Source organism: Topomyia yanbarensis, chromosome 2 (assembly GCF_030247195.1).
Source record: "Topomyia yanbarensis strain Yona2022 chromosome 2, ASM3024719v1, whole genome shotgun sequence".
NCBI classification, from domain to species: Eukaryota; Metazoa; Arthropoda; class Insecta; order Diptera; family Culicidae; genus Topomyia; species Topomyia yanbarensis.
Window position 1 is genome coordinate 273,502,604 of NC_080671.1, and position 15,009 is coordinate 273,517,612.

A 15,009-nucleotide genomic window follows, 5' to 3' on the forward strand; every position below is an offset into this window, starting at 1 on the left:
GCAGATTGGACAACTTCCTCTTCATCGCATTACGCCCAGCCGACCGTTTGCCGGTTTTCGGGGGTTGATTACGCTGGACAGTGTATTTGAAGCCGGTACACAAACGAGCTGCTGCAATGAAGGCATACATTTGCATTTTCGTCTGCTTCTGTACCAAAGCAGTACATATAGAGCTGGTGAGCGACTTGTCGACGCAAGCCTTTCTGTCCGCACTTCGTCGATTCATCGCTCGCCGAGGACGTCCGACCGACATGTATTCCGATAACGGAAAAAACTTTGAAGGCGCCGCCAACGAGCTAGAGGAGGTTTACCGAATGCTGCAGGATGAGACGCAAATGCACCACATCACGTCAGATCGCACCTGCGAACGAATCACCTGGCATTTCAACCCACCGAAAGCCCCACATTTTGGAGGACTGTGGGAGGCGGCTGTAAAAGTGGCCAAGCGCCAGCTATACCGTCAACTCGGAAACTCTAAACTCTCCTTCGAAGACCTGACTACGGTACTTACGCAAATAGAGGCCAGCATGAACTCGCGCCCCATCGTTCCGCTAAGTGAGGACCCGAACGACATCTCAGCAATTACTCCCGCCCATTTTTTTAATCGGAGGCACTATGCATTCTTTAGCAGAACCGTATCTTTGCCGAACGCCACTAAACCGGCTAGACCACTACCAACGCCTTCAACGTACATACCAGCAGTTCTGGCATCACTGGAGGACAGAGTATCTACAGGAATTGCAACGGGACACCAAAACCTGCCATCCCAATACCGATATACAGCCAGGCAGATTGGTTGTCCTAATGGATGAGTTGCAGATGCCGGTGAAGTGGCCGCTTGCCAGAATAATTGCAGTTCACCCTGGTAGAGATGATCTGGTGCGAGTCGTTTCACTGCGTACCAGTCGAGGAGTCATCACGAGACCTATCACCAGAATCTGTTTGCTGCCGACGGAGGAGAACGATGCCGAATTACCGCAAGAGGACATTCAGCCCACAACCAGTCCTACGGAAATTCTAGACGATCACCAAAAAGGAACTCACTAAATTAAGATTATTACTTCATGTTTAATTAGTATAAGCTGATTCAATTTGTTATTGTGTGATATTTTTTAGAATTAAGATGTTTGAAAATTTCAGTTTTCAAAGGTGGTGGCGATGTTGTAGCATGAAAACCGAACTATCGCATTGGAGCGGTGTAGCGTACGATCGAGCCAGTAGCCAAACCCTTATCTATCTCACACAAACACGCATATCGATGAAGATAGTAATTACGATGGTTCGGGTATACTACCTACCGCCAGAGCAGTCAGTTCAGATCAGTCCGTTGATCACGCCGTTTGTGCCCGAAGAGCAATAAAAATATTTAAGGCATGAAATCTTTATCAGTATTACTTAAATAATAAAGTCAATTTTGCATGTACCACAAGTCGCGAGAGTGATCTTTCGAAGTAGTTATCCTTCCGTACCGGGTATGCAAACCATTCTATTTTGTGCGTCACTTTAATAGAGTGCATAAAATCATCGAGGTGCGCTCCCCTGTGCATCGGCTGTATGCTACAATAGGGCTGCGGATGCGTGCTAGATTTGTACACTATTCTGCCTAGTAATCATTGGCCCAAAACGCAGGCGAGTTTGTGCAATCATTGGTCGCAACAATTGGTTCTAAAGCTGAATCAAGATTTGTTACCATTAATAGCCACTAAAATGTGCGAAGATTAACGGTGTTAATTTTTATACTTTTATTTTCTTTTTAATCAAATAAATGCAATGAATGAATTAAATAAAAACAGTATTTAAAAATCAATTCAACCAAACCAAAAATATTTTATCTATCACAGCCAATATGTTCATCCTAAGTGTTGGAAGAAGGAGGAATGTAATGTTTTTTTCCGAGAAAACGTGGGTTAAAATCATCTCGACGTTTCAAGCATTAAAATACATTTTGCATCAAAATGCAAACTGCATTTCGGAAATTTCCTGTACCACCCTTTTGAAAAAAACTCAACTCCGGCTTATATAGGAATTTCATATGTGACAGAATAATTCAGTATATATTGCCGGAAATGTAAGACCGATCCATACGAAATTTTATAGCGGTTTATAGGGATAATATACCTTCATTTGAGACCAAGTTTATGCAAATCAGTCAAGCCTTTGTAAATCTTAAAATATTGCACGTTAAACTGGGGCTTTCGCAACTCTATATGACAGTCAATGTGGCCAACGAAACCTCGGTTGACCGTCAGTGACATAGACCTGGCAAGCTATATGAGACCGTTCTTAAGATTTAAGATTTATTTATTTTTGAATTAATCGCGGTATCGGTTTAAATCGAAATTTGCTAGGCAAGCGCACTTGACAATCCGTAACTCCGGATGTGGAAGACAGATCGAGATGAAATGTAATAGCAGTTAACGGAGATCTTTCAATTGAAACTAAGTTTGGTCGAATCGGTGTACCTATCTCCCAGAAACCGATGTGACTGTTATTTTGAATGTGAATACTTCCATTGGGGCTTCCAGAAACATCGATGGTGGCCTAAGAGACTTTACATGGCCATTAGTGACCTAGAAATACAAATCCCAGCAATTGGCCTCACATTTTCAAAACATACCTTTCTACATTTGTTTGTCTTGTTTCAGATTATAAAGGTATAAATTTTAGCGCCATTCGCCTCTTTTTTCGGGTTAATCTCTCACTCTATGAGCGGGGTTGGGACGCGAGCCCGAGTAAGCTGCGTATGAAGCAAACGATTTGCAAACTGCGGTAAGTCCCCCTCACCTTTTTACATTCGCAGTAGTACCCGATGAAATCTTTCTACGTAATCGTACTCGTAGCCCTGTAATCGGCAGTCGCATCCATTAAACATTCGATGGCAGCTAATGGGAACTTTATGTCTTTCATTTGAGACTAAGTTTGTGAAAATCGGTTGAGTTAATTCCGAAACGATCAGGTGACATTTTTCTCCTTATACACACAGACATTTACCAGGTAGGTTTAGGTATTACTAGTAAATACTTTTCAATTTGTGTGGAGTCGTTTAAGAACGTAAAACTAACGAGACGAAAGCTACATTTCTTCCATTACATAAATCTTTTTATTTCGTTTCATGCACAATTTATGGAAATCTATTATTCATTTTATTATTATAAAATGCAGCAATCAAGTTAGTCCAATTATTTAATAAATATACTTTAACATTTCATTGCAGGTTTTACCAAATACAGATGCACCCCATCAGTAGTCTTTCTAAGTTATAGATTGCTCCGTTCAATTGTGATTTCATCATCATCTGTTTGATGGAAATTTGTCACTATTTGCTGTTGCTCAATATGAATAAATCACTTCTCAGAAAACATCGCTCATCTTTCTCTTACTTGTGCCATACACTCACAGCTCATCTGTTGAGTGCAGGCCAAAGCGATGCGTGAGTGATGTTTTTATTCTATGCATCTATGATCGATACTTTACAATCACTCAGTGATGGTAGTGAATCTCATCAGTATGTGAGCTATATTTCTAGTGATGAAGTAAAAACACGATGATTGCCACCCTTGGTCAAGGCAAAAGGATGCAGTATGTTTTATTTCATCGTTACTATTATGCGTAGGACAATGTGTAAATGTTTTGAAATAATTCGTCTGAACATTCCAACTCGACAACATTCCAGTTCGAATTTCTACATATTAAAGTCCCCCCCCCATTCACCCCCCTCACTACGCCCTATTGCTCAACTACCTACGCTCATGAAATTGAGCTAAGGCTTTTGAATAATTCATCCAAACATTCCAATGTGGTAAATATAAAATATATAATGTTATTTTGGAATGCTATATGAAATACCATTGGTACACCCGCAGTATTGGCAATAAAACTGATTTTTGGCATTTAATTCGATGTATCGAACTTTGAACAGCTATAACTTGGCTTAGAGACATTCTAACACCGTACATCCTTCGGTAAAGTTGTTCAGCATATCCTGGACTATACTTCTATCTATTTGTTGGCATACTACTGGAAGAATTGTAGTCTGTAGAATTAAAAATGCAAAAATGTAGGTTTTCCCATACTAATCTCCATACAAATTTCAAACGCAATGCGCCACGCCGGGACAACACCAATCGACCCCAAATTTTGCACAGTTGTTTGGGACCCCAAAAGGTACCAAAAAAGTACTGTGCTCGGTTAATGTGGCTATGATTACGTTTTTCCATATAACAATGCCCCACCCTAATGTGTAGCCAGACGATGAACCACGGAAAACTGAATAAAAAAATTCTCTCATTATTTTTAAGAAAAATGAGTGAATTTTACATAAAAATATCAGATTTTTCGGATTTTATAAGGCTATTCCATATTCCAAAATTCAAACCATTTTATATTTTTTTTTGTTAATCGAGTAAATAATAGTCCAAATTTTAAAAATCTTATTGATTTTCCTGTTTCAGTCAATTTTATCAAGAGTTATCATATTCGCCGTGGCGCTCCTCGACGTGGAAATGGTTGGACGTCTACTCTTGGAACGCTTGTGTGGTTCTGTGTGACTGCATTTTTTTCTCGTACATAATGAATGTATAAATAAACCTTAACATTACAAAAGAGGTCGACTGTTGCCTTACCTTCAAAATCGTAAACCAAAGTCGCTTTCGGTTTAAGCACTTTACATCAGACGCCCCCCAAAAGGAAAACATACACAGCTAATGCGTTATGTTTGTTTTAGATTATTATTGTTTTATACTCAATTTTGTAATTGATTTTATAATATAAAACGATTGGGAATATCTTTGTATGAGATAATTTTTAAAATGATTAAAATCTGATATTTGTATTCTGGCGATAAATGATTGCTGAAGAGAGATTCTTGCAGTTCTGCAAAAATGTTGAACGAATGCTTTTTAAGTTTCTGGCGCTTTTTAAATCTTGTTTTCAGTTTAGTTACCTATCGTTTCTACGTTGTACTCTTAACTCCATTCTTTTTGAAAACCTTGAATGTTTGCATTTATTTTTCTGATGGTATTCGTCAACATGTTAAAAATGTGAAACGTTGTACTAATTTTTTTCACCACAAATCTGACTGCATTCACCCCACACAGTGACATTTTCGCACAAAAGCCCATGGAAAAGGTGCTTGCGACGAAGCCATTATTTGTCGAGCCAGTTTACAAATGATCAATGATGATCAAATGTGGACCGCAACTGAGTCGTACGATGTGGCAAGTAAAGCTGCTTTGTCACGCAATGTTTCAAGTTCAAATCTCAGAATAACATATGAAACGTGCCAATCGAACCAATTTATTCTGATGCTAGAGCAGAGAAAAATTGTTTCGAAAAATGCCAAACCACACCTGGACCACAATCATTTCACTATGATGAGACGAACGTGGACTTCAAATTAAAACTGAAGATATTTTCTTCCGGCAACACTTTTGAATTATTAAGACAAAATAAATCTGAAATTAAACATACATCTAAATGCAATAAATAGTAAAGTTAATCGCAAGTGTGTTTTACACAACGCGCTGGTGGGTAAAACTTCATACACCCAAGTCTCAGTACCAGCGAAGCGCGTGGCGGTACGTTTTTCGCGCACAAGGCGCTATTGAAAAATTCATATCTCCGTAAGTATTTTATTGCCCACTCCCAAATTTTTATGGCATCAAGAAAAATGATTTTCCTATATTATACAATAAAAAAAAGAAAAAAATCATGTCCAAGTTTGTTTTAAACTTTTCAATATTTTCCATGAAACCAATACGTTCAGTAAGTATTAATATACTTCATCCGAAAGCTGTGAAAAAAAGCGCACATTTCATGTTTTGGGAACTTTTTAGTACCTTCTTTACTTTTGACAGTACGAGCGATTGAAAAAAGTAGGTTTTTTTTAAATAGTGAAATTAAACACAAAAACGCTTTTAATCCACCTAACAGTGTGATGTGACATTTCTTATAACACTTATCACTCTGTTCGGATATTATATCGTTTGAGAACATTTAGAACTTGATGCTTCGCGATGTTTTTGGTAACACATACTACATGGGATAGTGACAGGACTCAGAGAATCGCTCAAATCAGCATAGGACAACATCAGTGCTAGAAATCACAAACAAAATCAATGAGAAAGCGAAAAAATGGCCCATAAAATAGACATACCAACGAATTATTGTTAATGCTCTGTTAATAAAATATCTAAATTCAAGCCGTGTGGTGTCCGGCGGGCTGAAATCTTTTTGCACTATTTCAGCCAAGAATAGAACCTCTGGGAACTGCTCCCATGTCGTAAGAGGCGACTAACAACATGCTAGAAGTTCTTAGGTCGAGGTATTGCTCCTTACCGAAGACTTAACCTGGGCGGACCTTAAGGTTCAGGGTTGTTAATCGATAATTAATCGTCATCGTCGATAACGTTAACCACCCGTCAACGTCATCGGAAACTCCGTTAACGATAATGTATCGTCGGATTCATCGTCATCGTCGATAATTCATCGGTGGTTATCGCGATACATTTTGCGTTACTTTCCCGTTTATTGGAGTTGAAGTTGATGCGGTTAAATTTCAATTGTTTAGAAATAAATAACTATTGAAGGACATGTTGTTGGCAGCTGAAAATCAATAGTTTGGACATTTTCTAAGCACAGGGGGGGGGGGGGTCCGACGATGTGTTAAAATCGAATTTTTTGTCAACTTTTCGGGAGTGTTTTATATTTAAGGGAATGTTATTGGCAGTTGACAATCAATAGTTTTAGACATTTTCAATACACAGGAGGTTCGACGATGTGTGAAAATAGATTTTGTTCAACTTTTGGGGAAAGTTTATTATATTGAAAAAGCTATTTGGTAAGTGAATAATCAGCTCCAATAAGACTTTAATTTGACTAGTATCGATGAACGCGGATCAATACGTACTGAAAATTCGCCGCGTCTGTTTTAATGAATCTAATTTCAAGTTCCGTTTTTGGCAACAAGCCCGTCCATCAGGTTAACGATCCTTTGTATTTCCCTTCAATGTTCGATATAATCGTTCGTATACATGTATTTCACAAACAATCCGATATTAGAAATAGGAAACACTTTCGCTGATTTATAACATCTAGAGCTATCATAACTCTTTGTCTGTATAACGTGTTATCACTCGATAGTTTGCAACCCAAAAAATATATCGTAGAGAAGGAATAGCGAAGTTAGTCTAAACAATGTCGCAATAAATAGTGATCCGGCCCATTAAGCAGATAAGATTAGTTTTTCTGGGCAATACTCCCACGATCGGCTGTGTGGAGTTGAGTTGTTTTTGTTTAGAAAACATAGGATACTCTCGGTAGCCGGCTACCCAGATTTTAAAAGAACAAAAAACTAAACAAGATCTTTTTCGAGCGATCGTGTTTTCGAAAACTAACTGAACTACAAACTAAGGGATCATCCATAAATGACGTAGCATTATATGGGGGAGGGGAGAGTTTTGCATTTTGTGATGATGTGTGACGACGGGAGGGTAGGGGGTCATGTCAGGCTATGTAGCTTTTTCAAAGGGGAATAACTAACATCGGTTTTTATTTAAAAAAAATCACGGGGACAGGGGGGAGAGTTACCGTCAAGCTACGTAATTACCAGGGGGTATTTAGAGGTTTGTGACGAAATGCTACGATGGGGGAGGGGGGTCGTAAAAATTACTCAAAAAATGCTACGTCATTTATGGATGATCCCTAATAAACTATGCTTTAGAGGTCGCATCGCTTGCTTGGAGCGAATCCTAGACCCTATTTGCTTCCAAACCACCAACTCCGCGACACCTATGGAAGAGTCTGATGAACCTTCGGTATAAGATTCCTCATTTTATTCAAACGATCGCCGGGTAAAATCAGCACCGACACGATAGAAACCACGAATAAATTCGTCGCGTGATTAAAAATTATTAAAAAATATAAGCAGTGCTCCTTATAGCCGGCTATCCGGAGTTCAAGTTGCTTATTTTGCTAATCGTATTAATACAACAAATGATAAATTTCCCAAATTCTCGGCAGCCGGCTTCCCAGAGCAATTATTACATGATAACGCTATTGGCACACTTACTAACAACTCTCCCCTTCCCGTGATACATGTGGAGATGCAGAGGATTCCTCGGTCTCTAGTAGCAACATGTATCGGACTAACATTCCTTCCTTTCCCAGAAGATCTGCATTCGGACGTGGCCGGCGTCGGTATTGATCAGCATGCAGGGATCGGAATAGATTGTACAATGTGGCTCATCATGTTATTCCCAAGCATGCTGTTCCAATCAACATTTTGCAACCTAATTTGGTTCTGGTCAATAACGGAGTAGCAACTACGGGCGATCTCTTATGCTTATGCTTATGTTAATAAAATATCTAAATTGTGGTTGGAAAACTGAATTTTCCTAAAGGGGTTATATATTGTACTGAACCAAAAAAAAAATCGAATTTTTTTTAATCGATTTGAAGTTTATACTTAACTCAAATTTCCAACGCGACTGAGAACTAAGAAATCGACGCTTTTTCTTGAAAAGGGCGATACTAGCAGTGATACCATTCAAAGAAAATCAGCAGTGAATATTTCCAGACTTGGTGTTATTTCCTATTTAAGAACTATTGTATTTTTTACATCCTAGATTGCATGATTCAGTGATCGAAACCCAAAACTTCATAAAGTATTTGAAGTTATTAAATTAAAATTTGTGTTTGCTATTGAAATTGACAAAATGATAGTATCACCCCTTTGGCGATTGTTTACTTTTTCGGTTCCACCTATCAGCATTGAAGTATTGCCCTTACGTATTTTACATTTCTTATAAAAGAAATGTATAGAATTCGCTCAAACTTTCAATAATTTTTCCGAGGCCCGGAGGGCCGAGTCTTATATACCAATCGACTCAGCTCGACGATTTGGGACAATGTCTCTCTCTCTCTCTCTCTCTCTCTCTCTCTCTCTCTCTCTCTCTCTCTCTCTCTCTCTCTCTCTCTCTCTCTCTCTCTCTCTCTCTCTCTCTCTCTCTCTCTCTCTCTCTCTCTCTCTCTCTCTCTCTCTCTCTCTCTCTCTCTCTCTCTCTCTCTCTGTGTGTGTGTGTGTGTGTGTGTGTGTGTGTGTGTGTGTGTGTGTGTGTGTGTGTGTAACGGACAAATTCTCATTCGTGTTTCTCAGCAATGGCTGAACCGATCTTATCCAAACCAATTTTAAATGAAAGAACTAAAAAACAGTATGAACGCTATTAATTTGTTTTTGATTCTGATGTTTAGTTTCCAAGATACGAATGTTTGAATGTGTAAAAATGGCGTTTTTTGCAGTTTTTTCTAATTATCTGCCGAAATTGACAACATAGATTAACAATTTATATGTTTTTAGACAGCTTTAACGAATACTTTCTTGTTTGTTAGATTGTTGAAATCGGACTATTATCAAAAGAGATATTTAACATTAAATGCGGACGAAAGATTTTTATCATTTCTCATTGCCAGAAATATGACCAAAAACATGTAATCTATTATTAACGCTAAAACGGCTTATTTTAGGTCAATAGTATCTTCGAAGAATTTAATGGAGGTAATATGCCCTTTCTTTTGGTATTGTGCTTTTGCTGATTAATCCCCCTATGAGTGAGATATTTTCACAAATTTTCTTGGAAGTGATTATATCGAAATGATGTCTTCAGCAAATTTGTAGCTCTTACTTTTGCGAATAACTTTACTGAAGACTTCAAATATCTATTTTGAATACTTTAAAAGTTATGGCTTGTTGTTTGTTGATTACTCTTTGTCGCCTATTTATTGTTCAATATAGTAATAATCCGTTGAAATAAGTTAAACATTATTTCGATAAAACGAATTTTGTATTTCATTTTTCTATCTACAACCGCTAGAAATAATCACCGAACACTTCCAAGTTGTATGGAAGGAACTTGATAACTTATCAGTACTAAAATGTTCATTTGTGCGAACCTTCTGACTGCAATTTTTCTAACTTATAACCATCGGATCGATCTGAAACATATCGGAAAATGAAAAGCGAAATAAATAACTCCAAGCAATGGCGTAGCCAAGCGAAGGTTTTGGGGTATAACACCATACAACTCCTCCCCACCACACCCAAAAAAAATTGGATTGAAGTTGAAAATTTATTGATGCAGACTGATTTAATTCAATATTACAATAACAATTATCTGATCCGTAGATTGATAACCTGTTGTTGTAAACATCATGAGGACTTTTGATAAATTGTCGGAATGGGGTCCTGATATGTAACTGATCTATTGGTCTTGATTTCACAGTTATCTAATTGCATCAATATCAAATTCCTGCCTGAAAACATTCCAATAGAAAATTTCAGAGTTCTGTAATCAATCATAATACTCAGATTTCTTTTCAAATTGAGCTCGCTTTTGTAGAGATGTACTGCAATAAGGGTCTTTATTTAATAGGAAGCGAAGTTAAAATTGATTTAATGTCTACCAAAAAAATGCATAACTTTTAATATTTGCTAAAAATGTTTTTGCCTTTCTCATTCACTCTAAAATTCGTCAATCTAATCCCGAAAGGAGGGCCGAGTGTCATATGCCAATCGACTGAGTGATCGGAAAATGTCTGTGTGTGTATGTATGTGTGTATGTGGAAAAAAATGTGACCTATGTTTCTCAGAGATGGCTGGACCGATTTGCACAAATTCCCATTGGCTGCTATTGAATTTTTTATTGATTGGACTTCCGGTTCCGAAGGCACGAGTTAAAGAGTGCAATCACACATATAAACTGAAATGAAAAATTTTCAAAATCAAATTTGTATTTTTGATGCCAAATGACTTTAAAATGCAAGAAACATTGAGATGTTTGACAAAAATTGACTTTTTTGGACTTTGGTACATTTTTGCCTTTCTGATATAGAAAGGTTATGCAATCACTCTAAAAATCGTCAATCATACCGGCCCGGAGGGAGTATGCAGTGAGGGGTTGCTACTTTAAAATTAAAACTAGTTTAAAATTTCTTAACAAGTTGAAAATTTTCGGCAGGACCTGGACCTCCCGGATCTTTCTCCATGATCCGCCGCTGGCTTCAAGCGATGTTTCAGTATCATATAGTATCTCAAGATCGTGGCTGTCGATCCATTGTATGTATGTGCAAATCGTACTGAACATGTAATATTCATTTCCACCATTGTATTGAACATAACCAGCCATGGAATCGTAGTCTGGACAAATGAGACAAGCACAATTGCACCACTAGGTGGATTAAAACAGGTTTTTATTTTGGGAATGCGTCGAGTTGAGACGAAAACGTAATATGATTAATAACGAGGATAACACTTTCCGAATGTAGAGAGAAATTTATGAAAAATGACGATTTCCATTCGACTCTAGCAGGTTCTGATCGATTTTGATGAGCATTTGATTTTTGTTGTATGACCAATTATATATATAGGTCAAATGTTTAAAAACAGTAATTTATGGTCAAGATAGCATCATTTTGAAACCGCCAATTTCGGAGGTTTAGTATCTTCGATGAGTTTTACAAACGTTAAACAGCGCATCATTTGATAAAATAATTTTGACGGTATTAATTTGTTTTTGTATATGTATATCGTCCAAGAAATATTAATGGTGAATTTTGTCAGGCTAATATTCATGACTACAATAAAGTCTCAACAAATTCGCTAAAGACACGAGCTCTGTTACTATTTTCTGAAAAATTAATTCTGCATAATTTTAAAACTTCAAAAATTACGGTTTCGGAATTATGCCGTTTGGACAGTATGATCGATTTTCACCAAACCCCCACCAAACCGAATTTCTGGCTACGCCGCAGACTTCAAGTAAGTAGAAACAAAGTCGTTCTTCACTCGTTCACAAGAAACTTCTTCGAATACTGAAGATCTATTATAATACATTGATATCCCGATTTTATCTGCCAAATATGAACATATCTTTGATGGGCTCTAGCAGACGAACAAGACTGAATTCGAGTAGATCCTTTCTTGAGCATGTTTTCCTTATCATGAAGATGGAAATATGCAAAAAAAAAGTTCATCATAATCAGAAATAGTTATCAGACTACATCAAGGGACGGGAAGAATATTTTAACAGCTTCAGTTTATTATAAAGAAAAAAAATTGCCCGATTTAGTCAATGTCCCCATTTTCTCCGCCTAAAATACACCATGAGATTGATAGAAATGGGTCTTTATTGTATGTATTATTCACTGCGTTTCACATTAATAGGTACAGTTCATTCATTCAGAGCACTGTGCACCCAGTGCATTAACGCAAGTGACGGAAGGTTATCGAAAAGTTTCGTGAAAATGAAAATTCCAGTAATGATGATGATTTTCCCAAACGGTTCGTTTTCGAGAGGTTTTTATTTGTTCTTTGGCATTAGGATTAGCGATAATAACTCAAATCAAGGATACTACTGGGAAGTCACCTTTAGAAAAAGTCGACGTCGAAGTAAAATTTGGAACTATGCACGCATGCACTTCAGAGATAGCGTGATATCAGAAGCTGCGATTTCATTTCCACGCTTTTTTGTAAAAAGGGCGATACTTACGTTTACATTTGTAAGTATCGCCCTTTTTACAAAAAAGCGTGGAAGGCTTTTTTCATACATGCGAATGAGGGCTTTGAAACGCAACAAATTAACCTAAAAATTTGGATTCTACGATATTGCTTTCTTAAAGTACAGCAAAAAATACAACGGGCGAAAATGTATTTTTGTTTGCTTATTTAAATTTTCGCCCTCCACGCTCCATGCAAACAAACAGGGCGATACTTTTTTGCTAGCAGTTTAGAGGCGAAACTGTTTTTTTTTTCGTATTTTTTAGGATTATCAAGCTGATACCAACTGTAAATAGTAACAATGATCGCTATTGAAAAAACACGGACGAAATCGGTGGTGCAGAACGATAGTTATTGTAAAAAACCGTAAGAGCGATACTTCATACTACTACTACTAATCGCCATTGGAGTTTTCGAACGAAATGTGTTGCGTGCCATCTATGGTGGAGTGCAGATGGAAGACGGAACGTGGCACAGGCGAATAAACTATGAGTTGTATATATATATATATATATATATATATATATATATATATATATATATATATATATATATATATATATATATATATATATATATATATATATATATATATATATATATATATATATATATATATATATATATATATATATATATATATATATATATATATATATATATATATATATATATATATATATATATATATATATATATATATATATATATATATATATATATATATATATATATATAAAAGATCGTCGCCTAATAAGCTTAATTACCTAAATCGATTACCAGTACAGTTCATAAACTCATGATTACCGCAAGGGACCATATTCCGGTCGTTAACAAGAAATACGGCACTAAACGTAAGTTGAAACTATAATCCTCTCGCACCATATGCTAAATGGTTGCTCATACTAATTGTTCCTATCAATTGCATTTGCAGGGAAAATTTAATTCGACTGAACAAATCGTATTTAAACTCTGGAAACGTCTATTGCATATTACTGTAACACCGAGAGCAAGCTCTTCTCAACTTTCTGAAGGATACCGAACTATTTAAACAGATCTGAAAATTGTATCACCACACCGACGATCCCCTAGCGAGCTCCAGTACACTCTTAAATAAAAGTAATCTCGAAATGGTTGGATTTCAATCATTTCGAAACTAAACATGATATAGTCTTTGCAATGATTACTTTCTCGGCTAGCTTTTAATCATTACTATGACTATTATGGGTTTAGTTTGAAAATGATTATTTTTTTCAGTCACACCGTTCCGCCATTCTCATTCGTCCCTTGTAGTTTGTTGATTCGCGCTATACTGTTCTGCATTGTTAGTTTATTGTTCATTGTAGCTTTTTTTTAAATTGCTTTTAAGCGTCCAGGCAGCTTGGCCAGCTAATAGTTGTGTATATTACGGTAAAAGTCTTTTTAATTGGAATTTGGATTAAGGCTGTCCTGCCCTGTAGAGAGGTAAACATTGTAAATTTTATACAAATGGTTTCTAACACTTTAATTTACAGAAGCTTGAAGTTTTCATTTTGTGGAACTACTGTAATGGATATGGTAATGCAGACCATCTATGCGGAACTTGGGCCGGAATTAGCCCAAACCATGAAAGGTAAGTTAATAGTAAATATTGAGAATGCATAGTGCATTGTAAGACTACTTCTTGAACCTTATCAGCACAGTTCATTGATAGCATTTTCGTTTTTGCCTAGTACTACACTGCCCATAATCGCAAGTTAGTCCAATGTTCTATGGGATTCCCTATCTACATGGAATTGACTTGCGATTATAGGTAATACACCGGTGTAGTGCAAAAAAGAAGGATTGATTACACCCAAGTTTGCATGAGTGTAGTACCGACTACACCGGTGTAGTTCACAGTCAAAACGAAAATGCCATTGCATTTCTAAACCAATACATACTTTTTATTCAAATAATTGCGATACTAAATCATAATGTATACAGTAAGCATGGGGTGGGAGCGTTTGTCCTTCAAATAATGACAGAGTGCCGGTTTTGTTGCCGATTCGTTTGGTGATTCGATGAACGGCAGGTAATCTTTTCACTCGGTTTGCTAGCTCCATTTCAATATTAACCAACAAACCGTTTTATTATCTTTGCATCTTTTCGACGGTGTTCTCGGGAGATATTAGTTCGCGGAGGCCCAGTAAGTTAAAAAGGAAAATGATACTGTGTCACTGGAGCCGGAAGACTAACTAGAACCAGCCAGGGGTGCGGCTCATTTTCCGGTTGAACTTTACTGGGGGAGGTTTACTGTAATTGCACAGGTACACGGCTCTTCTGTTACGCCTGAGTTAAGCGGTGTGGTAGGACTAATCAATTAGTAGCAGTTAATGACTATATAGGAATCCCCATCAAAGCAGCAAAACTGGACGAACACCGTAATTAAAGAAACGTTACAGTTATTTGGTTTATTCATCTATATTTTCCACAGGTCA

At 37.0% G+C, this 15,009-nt stretch overlaps 2 protein-coding genes across 2 annotated transcripts in view; one reads left to right on the forward strand and one right to left on the reverse strand.

The window, feature by feature from the left end:
• LOC131683153 (uncharacterized) overlaps positions 1-15,009 on the reverse strand; it is a 529,082-nt gene that overhangs the window by 343,670 nt on the left and 170,403 nt on the right. The gene's annotated exons all lie outside the window — the stretch shown is intronic.
• Positions 252-1,047, forward strand: LOC131680347 (uncharacterized). The gene is made up of 2 exons (XM_058961067.1): positions 252-555; positions 632-1,047. Exons 1-2 carry the CDS (start codon positions 252-254, stop codon positions 1,045-1,047), a joined length of 720 nt encoding a protein of 239 aa, XP_058817050.1.